The following is a 17,102-nucleotide window of genomic DNA, read 5'->3' on the forward strand; positions in this document are numbered from 1 at the left end:
TTCATTTGTTTCTTACTTGGTCAAAACTGATATGTAAATCTATTACTAAAAAAAAAAATAGCTTCATTTCACTTGGATAAATTCAACACAAATTAACATGATCAATCGTAATGTTTTCTTAATTGAATCAAACAAATGTGTTTATTCTGAATTTGAAATATGAAAACCGTTTGAAGATATTTCCCTGCACTAAAGTAGCAAGTACATATGAACATTGGTTTGGAATAAATTGATACAAAAATGTAGTACATTTGCACATTGATATGGTCATAGTTATAATTTAACTTTGTACAAAACTGAATTTTTGATAAACTAAGTATTTTCTACCGCAGGAATATATTACGTTAGCTGTTTTTTTTTTTTTTTGGCAATTTATTTTGAATTTTTGATCCTCAATGATCTTCAACTTCATAACTTTATAGGTCTTTCTAACATTTTTTTTTCTATTCGAGCGTCACTGATGAGTCTTTAATAGACGAAACGCGCGTCTGGCGTAAAAACAAAATTAAAGCCTGGTATCTATGATGAGTTTATTATCATTTCCTCTTTATCTATCATCTTGGTTATTGGGTCCACAAACGACAACTACTGAACATCAGATTCCTGACTTAGGACAGGTGCAAACAAATGCAGCGGGTTTAAATGTTTTAATAGGTGCCAACCGTCCCCCTATCTGAAACAATAGTGTACCATCTCAACATAAAAAAACACACTACAAAATATCAATTGAAATGGCTTAACTCAATCAAAAGACATCTTAACACAAGTGAACATACACTGAAAGAATGAATTTGATCTATTAGGCTGTGAATACAAAATCAAAAATATAAGGTTTAACAATTTCCAAAAAAAAACAACATTTGAACAAAATGCCGCTAAATAGAACAAGGTACACGGGTAAATGAAAATAATTTTGTTGTAAGGTATACATTATAAATGAAGAACGGAAATAGTTTTTACAGACTAAATACTTTTGTTGTTCATGGTTCATAGAACAGAAGTGAAAATGTATATTCATACCAAACACTTATCAAAGATGGTGTATATAAATAGAGAGATAATTAACCCTAATTAACAAACGATTCAATAACAAATAAGCGTTACAAAGTATATCAACAGGTCACATTAACAAGAAAGTGCGATTTGAGAACACTTGCAGTTACTAAATAAACTCATCATAGATACCAGGATTAAATTTTGTGTTTACGCCAGACGCGCGTTTCGTCTACAAAAGACTGAAATTAGTGAAAAGCCAAAAACAATCAATAATAATTAAAAAACATGCTTTAGAGACTAAAATTAACAAAAATAACAAACCAGGGATTTAGTATTTTAACGCCATGGACAGTCAAAGAAGACATGACTTGTGCAATGCCAAAAATTAAAGTATCGACAGGTAGTAGGATAGTTAGGAGTTAACCTATATATAGAAAAATGAACGTGGATGTGTGTTAATCCAGATTGATGTCCCAATTGCAAAAAATACGAATTTAGTTATGTTTTAATTTTCAGATGACACAATCAAAATAAATGCCAATGTAACCTATATTCAAAGATCAAATTACAACTTAGGTAGGATAACCTTTACTAATAAGTTTGTTTAAAGGTTCGACGAGTTTGCACGTATCACATAGTGACTACTGCGCTTTTAGTACAATAGTACCGTAAAATTAAAGATGTGAAATACCGCTACAGTACAGGTAACAGATCTTTGTATTTGTGACAGAATTTTGTAAAATTTTTGAGTAATTTATGGTAACGAAATCCCTGACTTGATAATTTATCAGTGAAGCAGGCATAATAGTGAACGACTGAAAATGTGTAAAAAGAAGTTATGACAAAATATCACTTTATTTTCATGTAAATCAACTTTTAAGATTTGTGATAAATAAATCAAAATACAAAACAATAAAAACAAAACAAAACAAATCATAAGTCTTAGAATAAATCATACATAATTAAACACAATTGTTCAGGTTATAATTCAATCGTGTTACAGCAACTTTTAGTACTGACGAAAGTTTTGTAAAGGAACTTTTGATTTCTATCTTTTTTGTATTGATGCCAGTTGTTTGGTTTTAGATCTATATGAAACCTTTTTGTTCAATCATTTCTAAATCTAGCAACTACCTTTCATCAATAGAATAACACATAATTTGGAAGGCTTTGACGTATTTTAATTGTACGTAGTCATGTAGATAATAAAGAATGACATAAAAAAGTAAAATATTGTCCATAAATCGTTACAACTTTGATCCATATCGAGTATCCTCTACACACATGACACAACCAGTATCGTTACTGCCGGGGTTGACAATAGATTGAAGCTGCAATTTTTTATACTGCATCCTTTCTTTGTAAATCTGTTCAAATTCAGCATTTTGTTGTAATATAAATAAAGATTTCCAGTCATCCTTTGTACCTATAAAAAATATATCATATAATTATTTGTTTAAATAAAAATATATACTGCATGTGAGTCTGTTATCAAAGTTTGTGCTTGATTACATGTTTCATTATAAATGTGCAGTATGGTCACTTTAGTGCAGCAGGGCTTAAATAGTAGTAGATTGTTGCTTGACTGTTTTCCCTGTAGTTTCTAACTGCTGCATTCTCCTCTTTATGATACATATGTCGTCATTTCAACTAGTTAACATATTTTTTGGGGGCGAGTGGTGGTTTCGCTTATATCAGGGCATTGAAACAGCAATCTGAATATGTCAAATCATGAAATATAAAATAATACTTATGTTGAAGAAGAAAGATATTCTGTCTAAAAATTGCCCTATGTGATTCCTTTATCAATGTATCTACCACAAAACAGTATGCTTGTTGGCATTTTTCATACCGTAATGAAAGGATATTCCAGTGTTATAATTTTAGTGTATAAATACAATTTTGATGTAACATGCAAAAATACCAAACTCTAAAGTAAATTATAAAAGAGGGAAGTTCAGAATACTGCAAAACTAAAATTAAATTTTCTCAATAACGAAACGAATGCAAAACAACTGTCGTATATTTCATCTTGACTAAAATATTTTGCAATTCAAACAGATATATCAGCAAAATATGACAATAACTTGTATTGAGCAGCCAAAAAATGGGTAAGCATGCAAAGCATACGACAGAATTGAATAAAACATTCTAACAAACAAACAAACAAATAGGTCTTACACATCAAGTATGGAAGGGAATACACGCCGCAGTTATACATTCTGAATTAGTAAAAAGCCAATTTCTTAATTTGTATAAATGCGTTTTTTTTTAATAATGTCACTGCCGTAGCGGCGGTGGGCATCAATACATGCCCTTGTCCGGCCTTACGTCAGCCTGCTTACGTACGTTTGTATGCCCCAAAGTTGGTTTCTGTTCTCTACTTTTGTATGCCCGAACCAAATGTGATGAAACTTATACGCACTGTTATTATTACCACAAAACATAGATCAAGTTTGAATTTTGTTTGTGTCACTTAAACAATTCTAGAGTAATGACAACGCTTGTGTATGATGTGTAAACAAGAAAAAAGACAAACAGACAACCAATAGCACACACGACACATAATAGAAAACTAAAGACTCAGCAACACCAAAAAACGGAGGATGATTTCAGATGCTCCGAAAGGGTTAGCAGATCCGGTTCCACATGTTGCACTTGTCATGTTGCTCATGTTATTACAAACCCGATAAACAGTCCAAATCGGTAGATCACATTCGTGGAAAGGGAAGGACATTGTAGTAACGACATGAGGAACATCGAATAAGAATCTCGGGAAAAATATTTTTACATAGTCATTTACTGACCTTTCCTATATAAAGGATATTTATTGCCCGTAAAAAAGCTTCCTGCAAGCGGATGGTGTCCAATAGCCGCCTCTTTGAAAGTTTGCAAATTCGAAAACTTTGTTTGTTCTGCAATGGTCCTTATCATAGTGTCTTTAACATCTAGCTGAAGAAATTGAGCGAGCCTTTTAAATTCATTAAATGGATTCTGCAAAAAGAAAATATGTTGGACATCATAGTCTGCACTGCCCTATTAATGTTATTTTCCTCATTACAGTCCAGTTTTATCCTACATTAAGCATTGAAAACCTCATTGCAGGACCTATTATATATTGTATTTAATGTTAATAATAAACTCATCATAGATACCAGGACTACATTTTGTATATACGCCAGACCCGCGTTTCGTCTACAAAAGACTCATCAGTGATGCTCGAATCCAAAAAAGTTAAGAAGGCCAAATAAAGTACGAAGTTGATTACTTTTCGTCCGGAAAATTCATGGAATGTTCTTTAACAGATGTCTAGCTACTGACAATACATTTATTTTATTTTCCCTACTAAATAGATTCAAAGAAAATCAAGCAAAAGAAAAACGTTTTGCCGTAAAAAATAAGAAAGTTGATACACAAAAACACTTGGAACACACATGAAAAATATAACGTTTTTTTTCATATTTGAATACATGTATAGAGCAACCCAGCTACGAAATATAATGGTCAGCACCCGAGATCTCTACCAGTGATGTCGCGGTTCGTGTTGCTCAGTCTTTATTTTGTGATGTTGTATTTTGCGTACAATTGTTTTGTCTGGTTTTACATGTTTTTGTTCGTTTTGAGTCATGGCTTTGTTAGTATATCGACATATTAGTATGAATGCCACTCTGGTATCTTTTGCTTCTCCTCTATAGAGTTGGGCTGAACATATAGAAGAAAGACATTTGACAATCAAACAAAGACCATAATTTGAAATTTAATATTCACAACAATGCTTTTAAACAGTCCTATGCATATTTCAATCGGGCTTTAGAACTTTTACATGTTTTGAAAAAAAGAGAACTATTTTATTGACAGAAAATCTAATTCAAATACAATATATAATATCAAGATATACCATTGGATTGTAATATCAAACATGTTTATAATAATCTTATACCAAAGGTAAAAACGATAATGACGTTTCCTTTTCCCACTAATATACTATTAAAAGTTTTCCATTTATAGGACCAACATTAAAGGTACTACACTTATTGACCATGATATTAAAAATATGTTTAAAAATATTTTTGTTTTGCTTTCATGACGTCATTTGGCGAATTTTTTTTTTTTTTTTTACAAAATTTGCATAAACCGACAATTTTAAAAAGAGAAGTTTCAAATAATGATTCCAACCTCTCATTTGAAGGTAAAACAATGTATGCCATCATTTATTTCTTAAAAATCATGCAGTTTTTTCGGCCCCACAAGAAATCGTTAAAATGTATACATTATCTTTTGATTTGCCATAGACAGTATGTGAAAAGTGAAATTCAAAAACCGGTTACAATCTAAAAACTTATCCGAAAGGTTCAAAATTTACAAAGTGTTGTTTTCATATCTAAAGTAATGATTTGCGATGTAAATAACGCTTTTTTGTGCATTTTTTGAGATTTTAAAAAACACTTTTGTTACCAATATTTAGAAACACGATAGTTCAACCCATTAGTTACAACATGAACATAACTTGTTTTGCATAGTGAATATTTTTAGACAAATTTGAAATTTCAATTAGTACGTAGAAAACAATGTGTCGATTTTTTATCCAACGCAAAAATAATTTGCACTCTATGATCGTTTACTCGGAATTTAGTTACTTTCCGACAGGTTTTGATATTCATTATCATATGTGCATACATTGCAAATGATAGCTTTTTTAAATGGTGTATCTCATTTTGTTTTATATTTAACACTTTTTGATCAATTTCATTCCAAATTCGTGTATTTTTTCTTTTGTTGACTAGTATATTATCCTTTTTCATAATCTTTTGTTTTTGTTCTACTTGAGTAAACAGGTCGAAGTTTGTATGATTTGTACATGTTTGCAAACACGTCTCGTCGATTTCAATGAATATTGACATGCACCATCCAGTTAGAAAAATGTGAAACGAATCCAACTATACTTTAGTATAAGCCATTCAATCACAAGGTACTGAGTGTAAAGTTAATTTAGCATGTAAAAAATGATACCTTTTTGTAATGTTCAGGATTTGATTAGTGAAACCCAAATTATGGTTTGACCAAAAATAGGGCTAAAATATGATATAGGCATTTTAATACATGGTCACGATTGATTCAGAGACAGTTTGAAATTTCTTTTCATGGCCTGCATGGGTTGAATATTTGCAGCAAATGTTTACTACAGTTTTTACTGATCGTTCAGCGAATATTTCATGCGATAACAAACGCACCAATCGGAGACAAAAGATAGTCACATGGACAGAAACGTTTAAATGTAGACTGACCCTCTTACAAACCTATATTAAAGGGTGTAGGGTATAATTAGAACAATATCATAGTATCATAACCCTTTGTTTATATCTCCGGTTATATTGAATTACATACCTGTATTGCGTCTTCATAGAACATAACATGTGTCGGATTACTAAGATTGTTTTGTCTGACCCTCTCCCATAACTGTGTGTATGTAAACCAGTCGTTGAACAAAACTGAAGAAGATATTTAAAACAAGAATATACTATGTTGGACATGTTGTTGGCTCACCTTTTAAATTTTCAATTCATTGCTTAACTATTTTTTAACAGTTCAATTGAGCTCACTCGCAACAGATGTCACATGTTTAGCACATGAGATTACCCACAATTTGTTTTTACTCCTGTTGCAATGTCTTTAGTTTTCTAATATGTCTTGTGTAATTTTATTTGTCTTATTCATTCTTTTTTAGCCATGTAAGTTTATTTTCTCTTAATGAGTTTGACTGTCCCACTGGTATCTTTCGCCCCTCTTTTGCAACTGACTAATCAATGTAATAATGTTACAAGCGGAAAATATAACAGTTAAATTCCCTCTATATCAAAGGATAAGGTTCACGAAGAGTTAAAATGGCCATAATATTTCACATAAAACAACTTGTGATAATAATTTAATGATAGGGTTAATTTTGGTAATTTTTTTCTAAAACTTTAATTGTTTTTGGCATAATTAACCTCGGCCTCTATCCCCGATCCAAAAAGTTTTTATATTGATGAATTTTATATATAATTTGGAATTATAAAACAATTGGATCATAGTTGGAGGCCAAATGTTTCTAAACCTTTTAGGTCTGAAAGTGCTCAAAATCATCATATTTTGACAAAATATACAAAGTGGGCATACTTTTGAAAATATTATGTACTTTGATTACAATAACCGATTTAATTAGCACTAAGGCTTTTGACAAAGACTTGTTAATGAACCGAATTGTGAATTTTTTGATGTTTATGATAAATTTGATATTTTAGGCCATTTTGTGCTATACGTGAACCTTGTCCTTTGGTTTTGTTTAGTAGGTTATGCACACAAAATGTGTTGTAAATACAATTTGTGACTCTTCCTAATCGAACCTTTAGTCTTTGTGTGTGAGACAAAATGTTTTCTATTGATCAATATTGATCATTCTGTAGTTTAACCATCATGTTATGTTATATTTGTTTTACAATCATCTTTTCAGTTGTTTTCCTCTTGCCTTTGGCGATTTAGTTAGCTAGTTTTACATTTAGGTACGCGTTAAGTATTCATTTTCAAAGGTTTTAATTGATAAGAGGTCATTAAGGATGTACTTAAAAAATTAAAAAAATAATCAAATAAAAGTATTCTGTGCAGTATGACAAAACACGTGGTAACTGTCTACATTTGTATACATGTATTAACTTTTAAAAATCTTACATATGCATTACATTTTTATTTGCTAATGATGTTGTTTTCATCAAAACTCTAGACTGATTGTCTTCTGCTATCTTAAATTCCAAAATGGAGGAAAACTTGCTACGTTAATATTATAACTGTTGAATGTTTGAATGAAAATGATTATTTTTCTTACCCTTTCCATTTAAAAAGAGATTTAAATAACCTGCCCAGGTACATTCCATTTACTTTCTTTTATTTTAGTAAAGAAATGATAACTTGAAACCGCTACTGCTCTAGGATCTCTTATAACATTAATAATTTTACATTTCTTTTGTCTTATTGAAGCAGGGAGTTCTTCATGATACAAATGGCTGCCAAGAATTCTGGTGATGGTATTTGTTCAATTTTCCTAACACCAAGTTCTAAACTATATTTGCCTGGTAGTTCTTTCGAAATTCTTGAAGTGTTATTAATGAGCATTGTCGTCTCATCCCATATCCAATGAAATCCTGAAACCATGATATAAAACTTGGACAATTTCATTTTATATCTGAAAAGGGCGGGCGGATTGGTATCAAAATTCATTTCTTAGGGATACCAATTTGCTAATTATATCTGAAAGGTGTATAGATATGCAAATAGTTATCAAAGGTAGCAAGATTATAATTTAATACGCCAGACACGCGTTTCGTTTACATAAGATTCATCAGTGACGCTCAGATCATAATAGTTGTAGAGCCAAAATCGTACAAAGTTAAAGAGCATTCAGGACTCAAATTTTCAAAAAGTTGTGCCAAATACAGCTAAGGTAATCTATGCCTGGGATAAGAAAATCCTTAAAAAAATGGTTAAAAATTGATTATGAAGATTCATAATCGTTAATCTTTTTTTAAGGATTTTCTTTTTCATTCAAGCATCTTAGGGATTAAAATGTACCTGAACATTTTTCTAAGTGTGTCTTTGATCGTAACATCTTTTTACCAGATATGGATTATAACTGTATGCAGCTGGTCCTGCACATCTGCGATATAAAGCTCGATACAAAAAGAGACCGTGTTGCTAGATAACCGTCTCAAAATTTGCGTAATGCGATTTTTGGGAACATATTTAACTGAACACTTCACCTCAAATTTATAATACAAAACAGTTAGTTCACAGTTTATTTAAAACATAATTTTAGCGTGTTAGAATGTCACCTGCCGTTAAACAAAATACCTGATTTGGGATATGCACTAATAATGACGTCACTGACATCGACATCAAATGACTGCAAATGTTTAACGTGTGAAGGTATATCTGGCATATCTGGTGGAAAATAACGTCCTTTATATTCTTTGACAGTTACGGATCCAGCTAAATCACCATCCGCAACAAAAGTTTTAATCATTTTGCGAAAATAAATATAACCATTCTCTAGATAAATACAATGATGTATCTTACATGTAAGACTAATTACATTGCAAGAGTTATATCAACGATAAGCACACTATTTCAAAGATACCAAATAACTTAGAAGTTAATAATTATTGATGTCTGAAGAAGAAACCATACAATAGTTCTCTATATATGTATATATCCGCTGCAAAATGACATATGTAAAGCAATGCAAAAAAAAAAAAAAAATAATAATAAAACGCCCTTATCAATCTTTGAAAACCTATATATCGTATAAAATGGTTATGTCTTTCTCATTCCGGTCAATTGTCATTGGAGCAAATATCACAATCCTAGATACTCTATGCATATGATTTGCACCATGTGAACTAGGCCCTATTGATTTAATTAATTCCCTTAGTTGTAATTTGAAAATACTAATTATATCAAAGATACAGATGATTCAAGTCTTTCCCGTCTTGGATTTAAAATTGCCATGTATTTGAAAACCTCTTTTGATAGATATTTAAGGAATGACTGTAATATTGTTTCTGTCTATGAAGAAATAACATTAAAAATTTGGTGTACACTGAATAACGCGCGTAAAATTCCATTTTAAACCGTAGAAAACCATGAAAAAACGTTAATGACGTCACGGTCCCATGACTAAATTATGTCTATGGGCTCATAACAAAATAACGTCAGCCAACCAGAAGACGCGTTATATCCAAAATTAAATTATTTACAAATATGTCCGGTGTAATTGTAAGGGAATACGATGAAAATTATTCTATCAACGATACGGATAGGATGAAGTTATTATGTTTTCGAAAGACTTTTGGTGAAACTTAGGGAAGAAGGAAGGATGCAAGATCTTAAACCGGAAACATCAACCTGCAAAGGGTTTTCCTGCATATAAACAAATCATGAACAAACCTTTTTTGTGTCCTTATTTCTATTTTGAATTTTGCATTGTTTATGATTTGTCGTTTTTTTTATAAGTCAATTATAATACAGTCATGTTTTTGATTTTCTTAAACTGAAGAAACTTTTTAATATGTAGACACTATTCATTTGTTTAAGGAAAGAAACAAGAAAAAAACCAATGTACAATTCTACATGTGAATTGCCATATTTCGATAAAAATTTGAAGAGGAATTAATAATCCTATTATATTGGCTGTGATTATGAAAATCAAAATGGCCGCTAAGTAAATTGGCAAAGTAACACAAATGTTGCCATATGTGTTACATAAGAATGAATTTGTCGATCTATGAGGAGAGTTTAGTTTTACTTTTGAAGTTGCATTTACCCAGAGAACCAATCATTCATCTTTCTTCAGGGACGGATGTTTTTTCTATCTAGATAAAACAAGTCGCATATTTCCAGATTGAAAAAACAGTCTGATACAAGCCACTGTACATGTACCTATCATCATGATATAGTTACAATGTGATCACGAGAATACCAAAAAAGTTCTTATCACTTGTCTCTGTACATAAAATGTTCATAATTCTGATAACAGATATAAATAAACAAAAGCTTTTACTTCAAAATACATGCATAAACTTTCTGAGCACATTGGAAACACTTCTGTCTTTGAATTTTGCAATAGAATTAAAAATGAAAACAACACGTTAAAAATTTCATATCAGTCATATGCATTAACCGACCCTTGTTATGTTCAATTTGTAGGACATTTCTTTTTGACTTGAATTTGCTTCAATAAAATGCGATATCAATAATTTATAAAATTGTTTTCGTATATTTGTTTGATTTCTTCAATACATAAGTTATTAAAACAGAAAGAAACAGTGCCAACAAAAAATCCGCAAGCTTTATAAAATTTCAAGGTTTTATAACGTGACATTATCTCTGTGGAATGACGCATATATATGAACTTGTAAAAATCAAGTTCAACAAATTACACCAGAAATGCAAAAAGTTTGTTATAATTTTTTAATCAAGTAAATCAATAACAATATTGCCATATAATTCATATAGCGATCATTTTTAATAGTATGTGAAACAAATTAAAATAACTAACATTACCTTTTGGATAAATATCTTCACAATTATATAAATCATAAAGTTAGAATGGTTAGCATACATATTATATAACCCTAATCTATTGATAGCCTTAACCTCTTGATATTATATAACAACACGTGTTTCGACAACGTGCAGTTAAGCAATATATAACAACATATGTATTGAACGAATTTGGTTACGCTTATGTTTTACTGTAAACAGAACAATATATTTTCTACCAGATGTAGGTTAGAATAACAAAAACACAGATGAAAGCATAGACAATTTCATAAATACCCCTTACAAATAATATAAAGTATGTAGAAAACGTAATTCTGGAATGTTTACACAAAATACTGTGTTCTGTTTAATTTTGAATGTCCTTGAACACATGCATGTTCGTTTTTAATATCATTACTTAACTGAGTAATGTAGTGTAGTGTAGTGTTAACTTAGGATTATCTGATCTTTCATTTTTTTGTAATGGGGTCTGTATATTTTGTCTCTGTTTTTGATTGAATTCATTCATTTGGCTTGACTTGAAGTAATGTGATTAATTTTCTTATACTTACAGTTTTATCATATAACATGTATAAGTACCATGAGTACGTTTTTTTTTGTGTATGCTTTGAAAGACATGGAGACTCGCTTTATTTGCATTTATTTTCGATTTAGAATGAAGTATATCAGTAAATACACAATCGGCTGATGCCTGGTACGTCGACAAGAATCACTCATGGTCGAAAATAAAACCAAGAACAAACCTTAGAATTAATGGTTGAAATAAAACCAGGGTCAAACCTGATAATTATGTATTACAACATAACAGCTAATTTGAACTTTAAAATGAAAAAAAAAAACCAAAAGCTTTGCCGATATAAGAAAAATGTTAATGATACAAAAAATGAAATTCCATGATTAATGTTGCATGTTTGATTTTGTGTGTTACACATGGCCATCTGCAAGTTTTTGCTCTGAAAATAGAGTTATTCTTGTTGTTTATCCTTGAGCACAGGTGTTGCTGATCGGAGAGTACAACATAAACAGACTAACAATTAAAGCAATTAAAGATTGTATGAGAAGGATGAACAGGTGCTAGGTCAGCAACATTTTAATTTCCAGAGTTTATCTGCGCCCAAACATTTATTTTTATGGCCAGAAATTGTTTGTCGTTTTTGCACAGCTTCTGCACCAAATATCTTCCAGCACTGTGATTGGTCAAGTCATTCTTTTCTCTAATTTTCATTATATCATAAAGATTATTTCCTAATTTTCTATTTGAAATACCACTTTGCAGATCTTTTGTCATTAATCATCCTAGGCGCATTATAAAAAGGACTATATGTTGCACTGGAATATGAAGGTCGATTGGTACAGGTTGGTCATAAAAAGCTAAAGATATGTATGTCCCCAAGATCTTCATACAGTCGTGGTGCTTCTCCGCGAACATCCTCAATATTATCATATGTACGTGTTTTAGAAGCTTAAGATGGTTGATTCAATATATTGTCCCATCAGATGATCTATATTCAGTGATGTCTCCCCATAAAAAACACGTGATATTTTCTTACAAAATGCATTTGTACTTTATACTATCTAATTTATACATGTTTGTGTTTTGCAGGTTGGTACTTATATGGGAATCCTTATTAATGTGGTGAATACAGTCTGACGAGAGTATTCAGCTTCAAGTAATGAATATAAAGATAAAGAAAATGTATGTGTGTGTGGATCTCATTCCATTATTCAATTCAAAGAAGTGTGTTGGGTTTGTGTAATAACATGAATAAGCAACGGATTGTGTTGTGAATGTTCAAAGCTCAATTTGAAATATATTTTTCCCTTTAGAAGTAATCATATAACATAAACATGATAAAGCACGAGATGACAGCCGTACACGAACACATTACACATGAAATGCAAGTGATTGCATTGTACGCAGAATATGATTAGTTAATAAATAATATCCACCCTATAATTAAATTAAACTTTCTTTTATGATAGCTGCATGTATATGTGTTCACAGGTGTATACATTTTAACTCTATAACAATTATTTAATATATAATGGAACATGAATTTTTTTTTTAAATATATATAATATCTATACAGTATATAGTTAATTACTTCACTGGGAATTAAGAGAAATGGGTGATTATTTTGTACATAATAAAATCCATGGACTGATCCATAGAAGACTTGTCCACATGTCTGGTCTAGAACAGACTTGTCACGACGGGTGCCACATGTGGAGCAGGATCTGCTTACTCTTCCGGAGAACCCCTAGTTTTTGGTGGGGTTCGTGTTGTTAAGTCTTTAGTTTTCTATGTTGTGTCATGTGTACTTTTGTTTGTCTGTTTGTCGTTTTCATTTTTGGCCATGGCGTTGTCAGTTTATTTTAGATTTCTGAGTTTGACTGTCCCTTTTGGTATCTTTCGTCACTCTTGTGTCAATAGGTCTGCAGGAGACCTTGGTCTGGTCTAACAACGACCAAGTTAACTTGGAAACGTTCGTAAAAATGTAGAGCTACACCTATCCCATATGCATATGCTATGATTTTTTCAAATAATTAACGAGAATATCATTAACTGTACTCGTCAAATTGAAAATCGAAAATGGACAGTTATTCATTTTAATGTACCTTATCATGTGATATGTAGGTCAGTGTATTCAGGATACAATGACGATCTCCGTTAACGCGTGTTTAGTACAAATAGTAAACGTGTGTTTACTTTTTGCTCAATAAAGTAAATTTTTTCTCAACGTAAACGCGGAAGTAAACGCATCAATAAATGCCCGTTTACTCTTTACAAAATTAGTACACACGCAAATATTGCGCTTGCGCGGAGATAAACGTGAAAGTAATTGCCTGTTCACTTGTTATGTCTACTGAAATTTCGGAGTTAACGCAGAGTTAATGCACCGTTTGAATGAGGTGCAGGCAAGTATACGAAGCGTTTATTGTTTTCCGACCGTCTACATGTAATGATTGGTATGCACCCAACATGCCCAACGGTATGCATGATATGTTTGCCCCAATTTTTGCATTAGATATAAATGTATATATGTATACGAAGTTTTTTGAAACTTTTAATGTTGTTATGGACTTTTTATACAAGACCACATTGAGAAAATAGAAGGCTGTTTTCGAGTGAAATATTGTCCATCAAATAGTTTATCTTCATATAACCAATGACGTTTTTAAAGTTCAAAACTGGTATCGCGTGATTAAAAGTGCCTTTCCTGCTGCATAATTTATCTACAGATTTCAGTCGTCCGAAATGGCTTCATAAATGGAGGGCAGTGACAGTGACTTTAAAACTTTTTGGGCTTAGATGTGTGGGCTAGCATCGGAATCTGTCCGTGGATAGTTCGAACTTGGGAAATGATTAAACTAGAAACTGTATTTTATTCAAGAGCAGAGCCGACAAAACGTACTATGGAAAGTTTTTTCCCTTATAATTATGTAGTATTTGAGTTATTTGCGCTTTTATTGTGTATTTCGATTCATTGTTTTATTTATTGGGTCATCAACACCTGACTGACAGTTTTTACACAATCCAGGTGTCTTCGTCGATGTTACCGCTACAACAGGTGCTTCTTGAATGGAGTAAAATAAGGTTAACAAGGTTATATTTTGACGTGTGTATGCTTATTACATTTTCTGTAATCCAGGCCAAATATCAGTTATGTTCAATGTATGTTTTTTTTATGTTACTGAATGTTAATATTCATTTTTTCAGGTGGACTTAAACCAGTGCCAACATCTTATAACACTATTTTCAAAACCCTGTACTTTTCAAAATTAATGAACAGTACTTGAATATTGCATGTGATCTAGGACGTACTTGTTAAACAGTTAGTAGGCGTTAAAAAATTACCAAATATCATGAAAACGAAAATTCGTGAACAATCAAATAGTGCTTGAGAAGGCTTTGGAAGTTTGTTGACTAAATGCATGTTCAATTCTAATAATCGAAGTTAATTAAAACGTTATGTTTGATGCATTCAGTATTTGTGGATTATTTTTTTTAAAGGTATTACAATGTATATACTTTATTGAATTGTTTTTTTACATTTATTAGTTTGATACAGAAAATAACGGTCTCGTTAAACATTATATTGTATCTTTAGAAAATTTGTTAGTAACTGTTAGTATTTAAAATTATAACATATATACAATATATTTTTGTGTATCCATTATTTCAATATTGATCTATATGAAGAGATTTTTATTTAAGAGAGAAAGTGGGTGGAGAAGAGAAAATAATAAATAAATGAAAAACAAATGCAAAAAACAAAACAAAAAAACTATATGAAAAAAATAAAACAAAAAAATCCTTGAAATTTGGAAATTGGCAGCAGTGTTATTTTTTTAGGATACAACATAAAATAAATTTGGCAAAGTTGGTTTTCCATTGTGAATAATTCATACAAACACAAAACAGATTTTAAAGAATGTACATGCTATTTTTGGCACAAAACAAGAACAAAAAAACAATAAACAACATATAACAGTATATTATATAAAACAGGTATATGGTGGTGTGGAGAAAGCTTAAACAATATACACAATAACATTACATAGGGTAATGCTAAGTTTTTTAAATGTACAAAATGCATATTATTCTAGTAATGGAAGCCAGGGTCCCAGTAGAGGTTGGCAATGTGAAGAGGCTTTGCTTTTAAAAAAACATATTCTTTGCTAGTATTAGATAAGTATTGGTGGATTATGATGTCTTTTATTCAAAAGAATGTTTGTATAATGCAATTATATGCATATTGTTTTTTGTAATTGTTTTTTGCATATTGTTTTTGCATATTGTTTTTGTATATTGTTTTATGCATATTGTTTTTTTGCATATTGTTTTTTGCATATTGTTTTTTGCAGTGAATTTGTTTGCATTATGGATTTTGGTAGGATCAGATGATTATTAAAGTGGCGTTCAGTCTCATATTTGTTTTAAAGTAATACAGTTATTAGAAATCATTGTTGTCCTTATTTATTTATATGAAAAAGAAAGGATACGGGGTATTCACCAATGAGACAACTACTCAACATTTATTTGAAGGGTTGAAACATATTCCAGGAAAGAAAATATGTTTGAGGGTAGTTGAAAGTGTGAAGCATCTAAAAGAGGGACGAAAGATACCAAAGAGACAGTCAAACTCATAAATCGAAAATAAACTGATAACGCCATGGCTAAAAATGAAAAAGACAAACAAGAAAACAATAGTTCACATGACACAACAGTGAAAACTAAAGAATAAAAAACACGAACCCCACCAAAAACTAGAGGTGATCTCAGGTGCTCTGGAATGGTAAGAATCTAACATACACAACATGGCCATGTTCAAACATCTAGTAAACTAATCAGAGGGCTGCCATGAAACTCTGGTGTTTGTGAAGATACCCTCACACTTTGTCAATGGAAAATCAGACAAACTATCATGTTTAGCCCCGTCTCATTCTGTATGTATTTGTCTGTCCCAAGTCAGAAGCTTATAATTCAGTGACTGTCTTTTGTTTATGTGTTACATATTTGTTTTTCGTTGTACATACATAAGGCCGTTAGTTTTCTCGTTTAAATTGTTTTACATTGTCATTCGGTGGCATTTTATAGCGAACTATGCGATATGGGCTTTGCCCATTGTTGAATGCCGAACGGTGACTTATAGTTTTTAGTGTCTGTGTCATTTTGGTCTCTTGTGAAGAGTTGCGGCATTAAAAAATCACACCACATCTTCTATTTCTATATATGGTACATGTAACCTGACACTATATATCTCAATTAAATCAATAGGTCAACAGAAAACTGTTTTATTCATTTAATAATATTCAGTTACATGGTCCCAATAACAACTGCGATAAACTGATGTGATCCAAGACAGGTTAACAGCCCAGTAGCCAGTATTTCGGCCTATTTTGACTTTTTGGCCACGAGCATCACTGAAGAGACATCTATTGTCGAAATGCGCATCTGGTGCAGGAAAATTGGTACCGTTAATGTTATTACTACCACTGGGTCGAAGTCT

The 17,102-nt window shown here is 31.2% G+C and overlaps 1 protein-coding gene and 1 long non-coding RNA gene across 4 annotated transcripts; one reads left to right on the forward strand and one right to left on the reverse strand.

The window, feature by feature from the left end:
• Nucleotides 1-1,932: 1,932 nt before the first annotated feature.
• LOC143075967 (sulfotransferase 1B1-like) lies at nucleotides 1,933-9,085 on the reverse strand. Of its 3 annotated transcripts, XM_076251576.1 has the most exons (5): nucleotides 8,878-9,085; nucleotides 7,856-8,171; nucleotides 6,382-6,485; nucleotides 3,804-3,990; nucleotides 1,933-2,422 (listed from the first exon to the last, which is right to left on the reverse strand). In XM_076251576.1, exons 2-5 carry the CDS (start codon nucleotides 7,902-7,904, stop codon nucleotides 2,244-2,246), a joined length of 519 nt encoding a protein of 172 aa, XP_076107691.1. In that variant the 5' UTR covers nucleotides 7,905-8,171; nucleotides 8,878-9,085; the 3' UTR covers nucleotides 1,933-2,243. The 3 variants fall into 3 exon arrangements, with proteins under 3 accessions (XP_076107691.1, XP_076107693.1, XP_076107690.1); XM_076251578.1 differs by lacking the exon at nucleotides 8,878-9,085 and having other exon boundaries at nucleotides 7,987-8,831; XM_076251575.1 differs by lacking the exon at nucleotides 8,878-9,085 and having other exon boundaries at nucleotides 7,856-8,831.
• Nucleotides 9,086-11,467: 2,382 nt separating this feature from the next.
• LOC143075968 (uncharacterized) lies at nucleotides 11,468-16,050 on the forward strand. The gene is made up of 3 exons (XR_012978486.1): nucleotides 11,468-11,555; nucleotides 12,692-12,784; nucleotides 14,810-16,050. It is a non-coding gene; the product is annotated as an uncharacterized LOC143075968 (long non-coding RNA).
• Nucleotides 16,051-17,102: the final 1,052 nt, after the last annotated feature.

This window comes from Mytilus galloprovincialis, chromosome 5 (assembly GCF_965363235.1).
Source record: "Mytilus galloprovincialis chromosome 5, xbMytGall1.hap1.1, whole genome shotgun sequence".
Taxonomy (NCBI): domain Eukaryota; kingdom Metazoa; phylum Mollusca; class Bivalvia; order Mytilida; family Mytilidae; genus Mytilus; species Mytilus galloprovincialis.

Bases quoted from the DNA above. Each gene is read 5' to 3' on its own strand.
- LOC143075967 (XM_076251576.1), bottom strand. From the start codon at position 7,904: ATGGAATGTACCTGGGCAGGTTATTTAAATCTCTTTTTAAATGGAAAG. The intron at 3,991-6,381 runs GTATGTAATTCA...TTCTTTTTGCAG, and splicing joins TCTATGAAGACGCAATACAG to AATCCATTTAATGAATTTAA. The intron at 2,423-3,803 runs GTCAGTAAATGA...TATTTTTTATAG, and splicing joins ATATCCTTTATATAGGAAAG to GTACAAAGGATGACTGGAAA.